The 13,294-nt window shown below is 37.5% G+C and overlaps 1 protein-coding gene across 8 annotated transcripts in view; it reads right to left on the reverse strand.

Moving 5' to 3' along the window:
* RIC8B (RIC8 guanine nucleotide exchange factor B) overlaps window positions 1-13,294 on the reverse strand; it is a 93,260-nt gene that overhangs the window by 11,785 nt on the left and 68,181 nt on the right. For 5 of the 8 annotated variants that reach the window (XR_001145043.1, XR_001145042.1, XM_012720497.1 and 2 more), the window contains one exon: window positions 4,423-4,542. The exons of 1 other annotated variant lie outside the window; for it this stretch is intronic. Coding sequence is in view for 5 of the 7 variants with exons in the window: in XM_012720497.1 (XP_012575951.1) it covers window positions 4,423-4,542 (120 nt within the window). In the remaining 2 variants the exon portion in view is untranslated. Of the gene's footprint in view, window positions 1-1,478; window positions 1,530-4,385; window positions 4,543-13,294 lie in introns of those variants that run through there. 2 more of the 8 variants (XM_012720499.1, XM_004675722.2) reach the window with 2 other exon arrangements.

Genomic DNA, 13,294 nt, shown 5'->3' on the forward strand with positions numbered 1-13,294 from the left:
TTTACATTTTTATACTGTCTTTGAAAAAGTCAATGAATAATTAATATTTAACCACATTTCAGTGCTCAGTAGTCACATAGGGCCAGTGGTAACCATACTGGACAACACAGTTTCTTTATACTATTTGACACTACAATAGATCTCACAATGCTTTAAAACTGGATCACATTCCTGGAATGTACCTAAAAACATTTCCTTGACTAGCTTGTCAAAAAGGTGGTAAAATTAGTTATTTTTGTAAACAGGGTAAACTAACTTGCTTATAAGAAATTTACAAATTTAATAGTTCTCAGTCATGAATCATCTATCTCAGCTTTAGGATGTTTAAAATAGGCTTTGGATTATAGGTAGCTATTCCCATAATCACTGTCTGCATTCATTCAGAAAGGCATGTCCCAAATGGTACACATTAGCTGGAAATATTTAGGTAAGAAAAGAGATGGGAAAAAATTATAATAAGGAAGATGGATTTTGATAGATTGTCTTTTTGCTGATATATTCTATTTTGTTAAATAGTGATGGGGTAGAAGATTTATCAGTCCTGCTTCCAATTAAGGCACTAAAGATTAGAGAAGTCAAAACAAAACTAGAAATGTTATTTTCCTTCGTTTAAGCATAAGCCGACCAAAGTTTCGCCCCTCTTTTTCTGTGCAAGTGTATTAACCACAGTGGACTTGCTTAACCAGGCATGACTCCCATTCTAATCTCCCACTTAAATTGCAGGGGCTTATTTTGTTTCTAATTCAGAGAAAGGAAGAGGAGGTGGAGAGGCAGGTAAATTTGATTCAGGTAAATTCACAGGACCTTTCCACCTGTGCTCTCACAATTGTGTCAAATGAAGCTTTCTGTATCGTGCTTCAAGAGTTAATGTTTGATAATTAAAATAACCATTCTCTATTAAGGGAATAATATATCCTGATGGGCTAAAGTACTTCATGGAATTCCTTTCTAGCCCTGAATTTTATATCTTACCAAGAAATGAAACTGACAAAAGTATACTTTAAAGTCATAAACCATGTAGGCTAATTTAGAATAAAAAACTGACCTTCAAATTTGGAGACCAGCTGTGTTCATCATTTCATCATCACACTGGGGAAAGCACAGGGTACCAGGCACTGTACTAGCTAGACGTGGTGAGATTTACAGGGCTCAGGGTAATCACAAACTTTGAAGGCCTCCCCTTACTTACATCTGCACAAATGCAATCCTTATACTAAAAAAATAAAGCCTGGAATATTACTAAGTCAGCTGGTAGTCACAGGGAAGGTAATGAGTACTGATCTCTCCAGTGTCTGCTAAGGGCAGTGAGTTTCTTGAAGCAGTAGCCATGTCCAGCATGGAGGCAAAATAGAACTTTTAATTTTTGCATTGGTGGTTTTATAGTTTTGGTCTTGAGTAACACCTGTACCCTACACCAGGTCAGAACAGTACTTGGCATGACCAACCTTAGTCATCACTTTGGTAAGTGCCATGGCACGGGCCACTGTTGCTAACCACCATCCTGGTGCAGGTCCTTCACATCTGCTCTCCTATGGATGGAAAAAAGGAGTGTCTAGTGTCCATTCTTTGGCCACATCACCTCCAACCCTATCCTTCACTCACACGCCTTTAATTCAGGCCCAGGAGAAAATGATCTTTGAGAAGGAAAGTTATCCAGACAAGGCTATAGTATAGTCTGAGCACAACAGAATAGGATGCAGAACCTCCTTAGAATGACATTTGAGGGAACTGACCAGTAGCACAATGCTGAAGAGGATGATTAGGAAGTATCCTGGCAAACATTGACTCTGACAGACACAGGAGCACAGAGACAGAGCAAAGGTCTGCATTTTGGAAAATGAAGTCCTCAGTCTCTATTATGCAACTAGAAAGCATGTATGTGAAAGTTTTATAAACTGTTTAAAAGGAAATGGATTATCATTCATTAACTTGGAAATGATCTCAGCAATTCTTTGGGCCTTGCTTTTCCCCATGGTAAATCTGACAACTTTGTAGTAATGATAAAGCAAAACTTGAGCTCCTTGGAATTAAGATGCATGTGAGAATACCAATAAATTCCTCCATTTGAAATGGTCAGTTCTCCATATTAAATATCTTATCTTAAACTTCATAAACCAGCACAAGCGTTATCTTCCCTGTGAAACAGGCCCAGACTTATCAAGACAGAATGGACTGCTCCTTTGCCTGGGGCTTTCCGTTCAACATAGACCTTACTGTGTCATCCTTTCTTTCCACTTTGAATTCTAAAATAGCTTGCAGCCATTTCCTCCACCAAAGGTAGAAACTGTCTCCTTAACCTCACTTTCCCTCAGCTCCTAGCACAGTGCCTTGAACAGTGTAGCTGCTTATTTTTATACTGACTTTAGTCTACTTTGGCTTTATGGAATGTCCTTTACTTAAACAAAAAACCCCATAAAATCAAAAACACAACAGTGAAAAGAAGACATTTAAGACAAACATATAAGACACATAAAGAATGGTTTCATTCTTTGCATTCCTGCTTTGGAATGCCCACTGCTGATCTCATATAGTTCTGTCCCTGTTATTAGTGAGAGCCAAGGTTAGAAAGCACGAAAAGGCAGACAATGTAAAAAACCCATCACATAGCATGCAAAAAACTGTTTAGGACTATGCTCAAGGTTGCCTTTTGCTTTAACTTTAATGACAGCCACTAAAGTCAACCCAATATACACTTGGCTCTGCTAAAACTTCAAACACCTTCTGACTGAGCCGGGCATCTGCTGGGTGTCTCTGGGTAAGTTCACATCTTCTATGAAGCATAGAAGTTTGGGTTTTTGAGACTAGCTGTTTTTGTAATTTATTTGTTGGCAGTTCTTGAATACGTGGATTATCTCAGATTAAAATAAGGATCTAGTGTTGTTTTCTGTTCTCGTCACAGGTATTCCTTAAGAAATGATACCCCTCTCAGAAATTCAAGTGCCAGAATTATACTGCATTATTTTGGTAATTCTTTGGCACATCTCCCACTTTCCTAGCTTGGAATTCTTACTCATCCAGGATATGTGAGCTAGATGAATAGCATATCACTGGTAAAAATGAAATTATTTAACTTAACTGGGTTATTACTCTAACTTACTAATATGAGTTCTTATGCAACTGTTTCATTAGCAACTGTTTCATTAGCTGCATCAGATCTTTTTGAAGGTAGCCAAGCACAAATCTTATATATTCATTCAGAATTTGCTATCCTCTCACCTGTAAGGATTGCCCTATGAGTATGTTCTCTTTGACTAAATTCTTTCATGGAAGGCCCTCGAAGAACATGTCTATTCTATACCAAGTATGGACAATTTCATTTGCAAATAGGTAACAATGCTTTTGAAGTTTGTGAACACAGTTAGCTGTAAATTCTGACCTTTTGGGGAAAGGAGGAAAATTTAAAAGGACTAGCCAAAGTCACTACATTATAGTCATACTAGTTTTTAATAGATGAAGCTACTTATTTCTAAATAACTTCTACTACTTTATCAGTGTCCTTTGACGAAAGCTCAGACGCGCCCACTTTTTTGTTTCCCTTTAACCAGCTGGCTAAAAAGCCAAAATGCTTTCCCATTCCAGTTGTTACTTCTCTTGACTGAGGGTTACTAGTCTTCACACAGTAGTTGTGAGAAAAAGGAGATGACCAGAAGAAATGCACTAAGTGGCAGCTGCTACCAGAACAGAGAAACACTCATTCAAGATGGCTGAAAGGAGACAGTGAACTCAATGTCTGACTGGAAAATAAAGCAACTCAGCCAAGCGTGAAAGCAATTAATATTTTCTGTCAGCTCCTCCAAGAACTAGATGCTGGGTAGTATATATTTAATTATTTTCAAAAATGGCTATTTATGGAGGGAAAGGAGGTGTGAAGCAAGAAGGGTAGAGCGTTTTCATAACCCCTCAGTAGTAGATATGCCTGCTTTCAGAAAATCCATCATTTGAGCTATTCCTTTTCACTTTTTCCTGTTGAGGGCATAACATTAGAATTCTTGGTTTCAGCAGCAACCCCAAAAGATAGAGAATTGCAAACTTGCACATCAAAAATGAAAAAAAAAAAAAAAGAAAAAGCATCATGATTTGGAACAAAACCCAAAACAGATTACAACAAAAAGTACAAGCAGCAGCAAAATCATTAAACCTAACTCATAAGCATCTTTTTGAAGACAGGGAGGTTAGTTGGTTAAATGTCACAGTGAGTGGGCAGTTGCTCTCCTAGCTTTCCATTTAAGTGCTTCAGAATGCACATCCAGAAGCGGCACATGTAGGGAAACCATGGTAGCCAAAAGAAACTACTGCTGCTGGCCACCCTGTGCACTCAACATGGGTTTCCAGAGTTGCTGTTCTACAGTACCTCTCAGTGAGAGAGACAAAGAAATAGAACACTTTTAGAAACCAAGCAAAATATGGATGGGAATACAATACCTGGAAAGTTTATCAAGCATGTTGACAAGTTTCATGGCTTCATATTCTTTTTGTTCTTCTGTCATTTCATCTATGGGGTTTGGCATTGGTTCCTCTAAATGACCAGTGATAAGATTAATGCTACAAAAAGAAAAAAAAGTTATGCTGTATGCTTTAAAATTATGCTCTTTCTATACTTTTCTGGTCCAAGTTGTAAGTTATAATAAGAAAGAGTATAATAGCCAAAAAAAAAAAATTGGCAATAATAGTAATTTTATAGTATAGAACTGCTGTCAAAATTTAAAAATTACTTTCCCTACTGATTTGCTTTGGGGATTGGGCACTAACTAGTTTTATTTTGAAAGTAAAACTAATTTGCGAACTTATTTTTTTTAAAGCATGATTGATTTTTAAAAATATCAAATTTGGTGCCGTTAGAATAAACATCCTTGGATGCACAGTTTAATCATTAACTATAAGGGATTAAATTATTTCAGAGAAGAACATATCCATTTCATGATACAGCATAAAACAGTGTCAAAAAAACTGGGAAAATGGCAAGAGGCTGGAATCTGAAAATGAAAGCATGCCAATTTATAATCTCAGGAAATTAGTCCATTAGTGAGACCACAGAAGGCAATGAGTGTTTAAATAATAAAAGAGAAAGCAGAAGAACAATTTTAATTAGATTTTATCTGACCTACATTTAAAAAAAAGTAATGAGGCCTAGCTTATCAAGAGATAGGTATACCATCTGGTTTTCTGTAAATAGATTTAACATAGTACTTAAAATAAACACCTTTCATAACTTTGCACAAAGTTCTAATACCAAACAAGCTATATCCTCAGAGATAAGCACCATACTGTTTTTCTCTTGAGGTGAAATAATAGGTGGTAATTCTTTTAGTGGCTTTTAAATAGCTACATCTTAAGCATCTTTCTGAAGAAACAGACAAGAAGTTATATAGTATTTTGTACTAGTTAAATACAGATGGCTTGTTTTAAATGATAGTGAAATATCCTTGCCAACAGCTAGTATATTGCTTTATCAGGTTACAAACTAATGCAGGCCCTTCAGGATAAGCAAGTGACTTCGTCAAGTATAACAATGTGGAAATTACTGGGGGTAAACTGGAAAGCAGAGTTACATTAAAAGGGGGAAAAAAAAATGTAAGCCCAACTAAAAACACTGAGATTGGGTCCTCTAGCAGCAAGTAAGTGTACTTAATACTTTCACTTGGGCAAACTAACTTACTTTATTGATCAGGACTCTTTTCACTTGGAATAAAAGGCGGGATACTAGGCATCATCTATTACCAAAATCTTCTTTTTTCTACATTCCTCAGAGGCTACATGATATAGAATCTTGTGGTAGAACTTGGTTCATTCAAGAAATGAATCCGAAACAGCTGTTTAATCATTTTGTCTAAGACCTTTGTCCAGAGCTATGTAAACTTTTCCCCTTCAAAGGAGTACAGCCCCCTCCCACCCCATTTTAGTTTTGACAGGTGAAATCTACACAGAAAGCTAACATCTAAAGTAGATGACAGGCTACTGCTGAGGCAGAAGAGAGGATGGGGTTCCTGAGAGTGGGTTTTCAGAGTTCCTTCTGTGTGCCTGCACTCACTTGTTTCCTCATAAGGGCGCTCCTAAGGCACTTTCTGGAAGTCTGGTGCTCTAGGGAAAACAATCTGGAAACCCACGGGCTTTTGATTCTTAGGGAAACTTAAAGGAATTATACCTTACCTAAGACTAAATCTATACTTTTTAAAGTTTTCCAGGTGATTTTGATAAATAATTCAGTTATAAATCACTGGCAAGACACTCATTGTGCTATTAATTCCTCTCCTTTTTTTACAGGTGCTCATAAAGGAGAAAGGCCTCTAGGTAGTGGTTATTAACAAAAATGCTGAATGGGGTCATCATATTTCGCAAGTCAGGAGCAAAAACCCAGACAAGACTTCTGAGAACAATGACATCTTTAAGATGTGTTCAGATGCCACACTGAAAATGTAATTCTAGTACTCATCTATTTTCACTGGTTTCTTCCCTGCTAACTTAGAAAAACCAGTCTTATAAATAAGTAAAGGTACTTATTATAGATCATTAAGTACTACACAGCCTTCTAGAGAGAGCTTCTCTCAAGTTCAGTGGAGGGATGATTTAAATAGATCCATAGACTGTTTTGCAACTTACTAGCACGTTCAGAAAGTACCTCAGGAGGACACACTAATAGATCCTGGGGTTCTGTGGATACCATCACATACAAAAATCAAGGTCTGAATTCCTGGAGTAGGGCACATTTGCTTTATTTGATCTTTTAAGGACGTAGATTAATGATAATGTTTTCTATAAGCTGACCTCAAATCCTCTGCTGCTCAAATGACTTATAACTTTTCTGAAATTAGTTCCTACCCACTAAGCCAAAAATTCAATCTTGTACAATAAGGCTTACCATACTTTACCCATGGAATAAAACATTTCAACCCTAAGTCATTTCAGAAATTTAGATATGATGGGGACCACAGCCACTCAACTTCATTAGGTTACTAATGTGAGAATGCAGGTCTAACATTAAAGATTCTCCTTTTTCAAAGTCTTAACAGTCCATATTTTCAACCACATTATCTGCATTCGAAACACTGGCAATTTTAAGAAGCACTATGTGAAATGAAACAAAACACAAAATCAAACTACCAATACAACATGGGGCTAAGTCAAACAGAACCTACTTGCAGGCTCACAGCCTGCCACCTCTTTCCTAGACCAGGAATGGGGGGTGGGGGGAGGAGGGCAAGAAAGTAAATACTGAATGTAAAAAAAGCTGGAAATGCCTTTCCAGGAAAAACTCAGAAAATCTGTTCGCCCAAACACGCAAAGCAGATGGAAAATTTTCACATCTCGATTATCTAAAATTCGATCCCCTTGGCCTCCCACTTCCCAATTAGAAGTGGAGCTTGGAGAAGGTAGGTAACTCAATCATCTTGCTTATCCTAAGGCTGAGAAGAGGCTAACCAACTCAAACTTAACTCAGAAAGTCAATTTACTGAGCAGCTACTGTGTGCCAGGCACTATTCAAGAGCTAGCTCAACAAAACAAATCTCTCCCCTCCTGGAGTTTATCTTCTAGTGGGGAAAACAACTTAGAAGGTAAACTGTATGGTATGTTAGAAGGTGGTTAAAGTACTACGAAAATAAAAAAGGCAACACAAGGAAGTGTGGGCTAAAGGAAGTGTGGGCTAAAGGGAGGGAGTGTTAAAATTTTTCATGGGACAGAACCAGCTTCACTGAGGTGAGGATGAGGGAGGAGAGAATAGCAGATGGGATAGTCAGTACATAAGCCTCACGCAGGAGTATATCTGCTACATGACGAGCAGTGAACAGGCCAGTGTGATGTAGCACTGTTAGAAAGGGTGGAGGCATATCACTCCATAGACTGGTTTTTTAGCGATGTAGTTTGGAGCAGTGACAAGGACTCTCACTTTATAAGGCTCACGCTGGTTGCTGCTGAGAACAGATTAAAGAGTGACAAAGTTAGAAGTTATAGGACTAGTTAGGAAGGTAGTAAACTGATCCTAGAGGAAGAAAATTTTGACTTGGATCAGGGTTGGCATTAAGGGACAGCTGAATTCTGAATGCACTGTGAATATGTGGATTAGGAAAAACTGAACTTTTGTGCTTTTTAATACCAGATTTTACACAAATACATGTTTTCACTTATTTTCTCTTATGGTTATATCAAAGAAAGAGAATAGATGTTTTAAGAACCACAAACTATTTGAAAGGCAAATTCATTCTTCCCTTTGACTAGGGGAGGAAAAATATTCTCACTGTTAAAAAGACAAACTGACTTCATAGCCACTAGGATAGGTGATGCGTATATAAAACCACAGAAAAGAACAAATACTGGAGAGGATGTGGAGAAATTGGAGCCCTTGTACACTACTGGTAGAAATGTAAAATGGTGGGGTTCCTCAAAAATTAAACCTATATGATCCATCAATTCCGCTTCTGGGTATATATGCAAAAGAACTAAAAGCAGAGACTGGAACAGATATTTCTATAGCTGTGCTGATAGCAACATTATTGACAATAGCCAAAGGTAGAAAGAAACCATAATACATCAATAGGTGAGTAAACAAAGCATGGTATATAAACTGGAATATCATTCTGCTTTAAAAAGGAAGGAAATACTAATGCATGCCACAGTATGGATGAATAGTAAAGATATCATTCTAAGTTAAATCAGCTAGTCACAGAAAGACAAATACTGTGCATGATCTCACTTGTATGTGCTTCTAGAGTCCACCAACCTGAGGTTCCTACTTGTGGAATGGCGGCTACCCAGAGGCCGTGGTAGAAGGGACATAGGTACAGTTTCAACTGGGGAAAAGGTCAAGGGCCTCGTGGCTTGTGGTAGCTTTACAAACACGTGAATGTCCGTGATGCTGTAGGGTGGTACACTCATGCTGAATTTTGCCAGGTGTATTTTACTCCCAAAATAAGGTAAAAATACTAAAACACTTTTGTCTCTCTTCAAACAACAAAAATCCCCCAAAACCCAAGTTCTGGAGTTGGGCTATCTGAGCATTACGGACTATTATACATCCAAAGTTACTAAATTCAACTTTCATTTTCTCATCTGTAAAATAGGGAGAACCCTATTCAAAGAACTGCTGCAAAAATCAAATGAGGTAGCATCAGGAAAGTTTTCAGAACAGTAAATGGCACTTAATATCAGCTCTTATTAGTATAAGTAAGAGACTTGTTTACTCAAGTTTTCAGAGAAATAGTCACTGGATGAGCCAGTGAGTTACCCTATTCAGTTTTACATTGTTACAATGGAGCTCTAGCTGACCATCTAGTAGTCAGGCCAGGAAAGAGCTGGATGTTCTGTGGAATCAGCTGGAACTTCAGATGTATTTTGAAGAAACACCAGTTTAGGCGCAGAGGCTAAAACCAAGTAATTTGGGAATATAAAACTCGTTCCAAATTCTAAAAAGTAAGGTAAATTATAAAACCACATCTTAATCCAAATTCTTGTAGTATGTTAGTAATGGAAAGAAATGGGGTGGTGTGGTATGGCCTTTACTTACCAGTTATTTATGAGGTGTGGATTACGTGTCAGCATGCAAATACACACTGAATATTATGTGCACACGAACAACACCAAGTTGTATCTGGGCAATTAAAATACCTCAGTCTTTTAAAATTACAGTTCTTAAAAATATTTTTAGGCTGCTGACTTAAAGGTGATACCCTTGATTTGATATAAAAGGTAGAGAAAACTACTGAATGTGAATCTAGACAAAACTAAACCTGAAGCAAATTCAACACTGTAGCTGTGTCAACACACCTAGTCTCTTGTTGGCATTTATCCAAATTATAATACCAAAGAAAAATTAGAAAACTCAACTTTGAAAGCAAAAAACTATGTGGTAACAAATATCAAAGGTTGGTAAACTTTGCAACCAACATAGTATTTCATGACTGCTATGATACTCCAGTTCCTAGGCATGCTATCTACATCTTTTTACATATGAATATGTCTTCACAGCTCTAACTAGGCAAGTACTAAAATTTTCAAGTCCTTGTTTCTGGTTTATTTACTTTGAGAAACATTAAAAACAAGCCAATAACAAGACCCTTCAAATCACATAGCCCCAATGTATGGAAACAACTGTAAGGGGACCTGATTTAACATCTTTACAACTGAAAGAAAGGCTCTTGTCCAGTGCTGCCACAGCTAATCAAAAATAGGGTCAAGAAGAAACCCTCCAAGGTTGCTTAGGACATGATCTGAAAAGTTTCTGAATGTGATTATGAACTAGCGTGGGGTATTATGAGTATAAACAAGACTCCTACAGTTCTGTGGACTTTGACCATCCCTTTCTACTGTTTCTCCGTCAAGTAGCCCTTTAAAGACTTTTTTTTGACTCCTTCCAGAACCCTACCTGACTGTCATGGGTGAAAAAATGAGCCAAATGGCATTAGGTACACATCTTTCTATTGAAGCTGCAATTATGTACAAACTGTATCTGTCAGATATATGATCCCATCTTTTACAGTCAAGGGGCCTCTATGTCCAAAACATATTAGAAACAGATAAGACTTAAAATTTAGGAATTTAGCTTCTCATTGATATAGAGACCAAAATTCATCTGGAAACCTTTAACCAGCCTGGTAAGACATACACCAAGATCCTGTGTGGCATGTAACCAGATTCTGTCAGTATATTTCGTCTAAGAGTGCTAATTACAGAAAGCCATTTCCAGTCCATTAAATACATTTATTTTGACACTAAAAGGATTGTTGTAATGTTAACTGTCTCCCATTGCCTGAATGAAAGTGTCCTACAATTCTGGGTTTCAGATTCCACTACAGGATTACAGGTTACCTTGGTGCAATAATCAGAATCCACTGACATTTTTGACAATGGGACTAGGGCCAACTAGAGGAAGGGTGGTTTCTCTGCTTCTGCCAACACGAGCAACTACTGTACGAACACTAAGAGTGACAGACTGCAATCTTGGAAACACTGACTGGTGATGGGTAGCCAGGGGCAGGGACTAAACAGTCCTTTCAGATGCTGACTTTGGCTAGATTGGTACAGATTTTTCATAATTTTTAGGAAAAATGTTCTTCAAGCTCTATGCATCATTCCCAGAGCACAAAAGTGCTTAAAAAGCACTTTTTTCCATCACCACTTTCATGGGGACCACTTGAACAAATATGTTAAATTGATAAACATCCCACCACACTGTTTTACTGAAAGAGGGAAGATGTAAGAAAAACAGATGACAATCATCAACCTGAAGGGGGAAGATGTGATGCTACTGAAGAAACACATTCATACTTGTAATGAGCAAGGTTTAAGAAATACAAGATCTCACTAACACAATTCCTATAAAACAGTATAGGCTAGGCCTGAAGGCTAAAGAGAATTCAAGCTAGGGAATCTTAACTATAGAAACTATATTTATAAAAACTGGAGGGAGGCTAAGTTTGCAGATAATGATATCCTACCCCTGGATCAATATGATTCACATAACACTCTAGAATAGACTGTTAGTAGAAGACATAGCTTGTCAAGTATAGAATCTTCCCATGCCAGTGAGCTAACACAGTAACAACACAAAATATTATGTTCCTTGATTTAGACAAAAAAGGTCTAGTTCTCCTGAAACAGTATCACTTCATGTAATACATTTCAATTTCCCATACTGCTAGGAGAGGCTCATTGTTCTTACATTTTCTTCTGAGCTCTTCTCCTTATTGTAACATTCTGGTACTTGTGACTTATGTGGCCAAGACAAGTCAACAGTACACATTTAATGATAGCAAACATTCATAAGTATTCATGAGTACTCATAGTACTATACTATACTCATGAGAATACTCATAGTATTGTATGAGTATTCTCATTGAGTATTCTCGGTTGAGTATGTTCACCCAATACTTAATGTAATTTCCATGTTATTTAAAAGTAAGACTTCTCCAGTGGTATACTTCAATGTTTCAAATGGATAGATAGAAAATATTAAACAGATATGGATAATTATAGAATGGAAAAATCAAAAGGTAGTGACCTAATTAAAAATTATGATTTCTATAGTAAGGATAAAGTAGAATGCCTCTATATTTGTGTCATATCCTTGATAAGATGCCCAGCTTAAAACATCTAAATGGTGGCAGCTTTAAGACCCTACTGTAAGCTCCACTCCTCCATCCCCTAGCCTGTGTTTTTCTTAAGCACACAGTTTATAAGAACCTGCTGAGGCTGGCAGCACTGCTGATTTTGCTGAAAGAACTGCTAGTAAGATCTAATTTTCCAGTAATGCAGGCCCATAATCCCTGTCTGATTAGCAAAGGGCCTTTTCTTTTACTATCCAAAACCCCATTTCTTTCAAGACATTAGGCACAACCTATATGCATAAAATGGGAGGAAGGTTAATTTTTCAGACAGCGATTTTCTGCCCTTTATCAACTACTACATGAGTTATATAATATTCAAGACAACTGACTGCAGGAAATACAACATGTCAACATCACTGAAAATGCCAAAATGCCTTTTAATATTCAGAAAGGGAAACCAGAAAACTGAGCTCAAGTAAGTCTTAATAAGTGGAAACTAAGAAATTTACTTAGGGAGGAGACTGAGAGGAATATGAAAAGAATATAGAGGGAAAAGGAATTAGAAGTCACTGTCATGGCATGAGAAGAATTAGTGTCTCATTTATAAGCACCCAATCTGGGAAGACTTTAGTCTCTAGTTTGGCGATTACTGCATCTGTTAAAATATGACTTCTGGGCCCTCCCTGGTGGCACAGCAGGTTAAAGTACAACACTAACAAGCTAAAACCACTTCAACATGAATTCAATCCCCGGCCCTGGAGGTGACCCACATGGCGCGGCAGACCTCTCCTGACCCCACTGCTGCTCCCCTCAGCAGTGTACTTCGTCAATCTACCTATTCTGCTCCTCACTCTGTTTCTGCTGCTCCCCTCAGCAGTGTACTTCGTCAATCTACCTATTCTGCTCCTCACTCTGTTTCTGGTGAATCCTCTCACCACCCCTGCACCTCTGGCCTATAGCCCAGTTCTGTGTGTAAAAAAAAAAAAAAAAAGACTGCCTAAGTGTTTGATTAAAATTTACCAAGTTGCTTTATTTTTTTGGCCCATGGCTTTCATGCAAAAGGTAAGATCAGAATGTTTGGAACCTACATTTAGATATCCGAGAAAGACTAAAGCATCAAATAACCAACTGAAATACTTGGTCCTAGTTATAACTTGTAAAATTTCAACCTATGGAAAGGAAACAATAACACTTTTAAATTTAATGACAGTAAGATATCCAAAAACATCCTCTCCTAAAATATGAGAGAGGATATAATG

The sequence above is a fragment of the Condylura cristata genome, unplaced genomic scaffold (genome assembly GCF_000260355.1).
Source record: "Condylura cristata isolate star-nosed mole 26May11 unplaced genomic scaffold, ConCri1.0 scaffold00004, whole genome shotgun sequence".
NCBI lineage: Eukaryota > Metazoa > Chordata > Mammalia > Eulipotyphla > Talpidae > Condylura > Condylura cristata.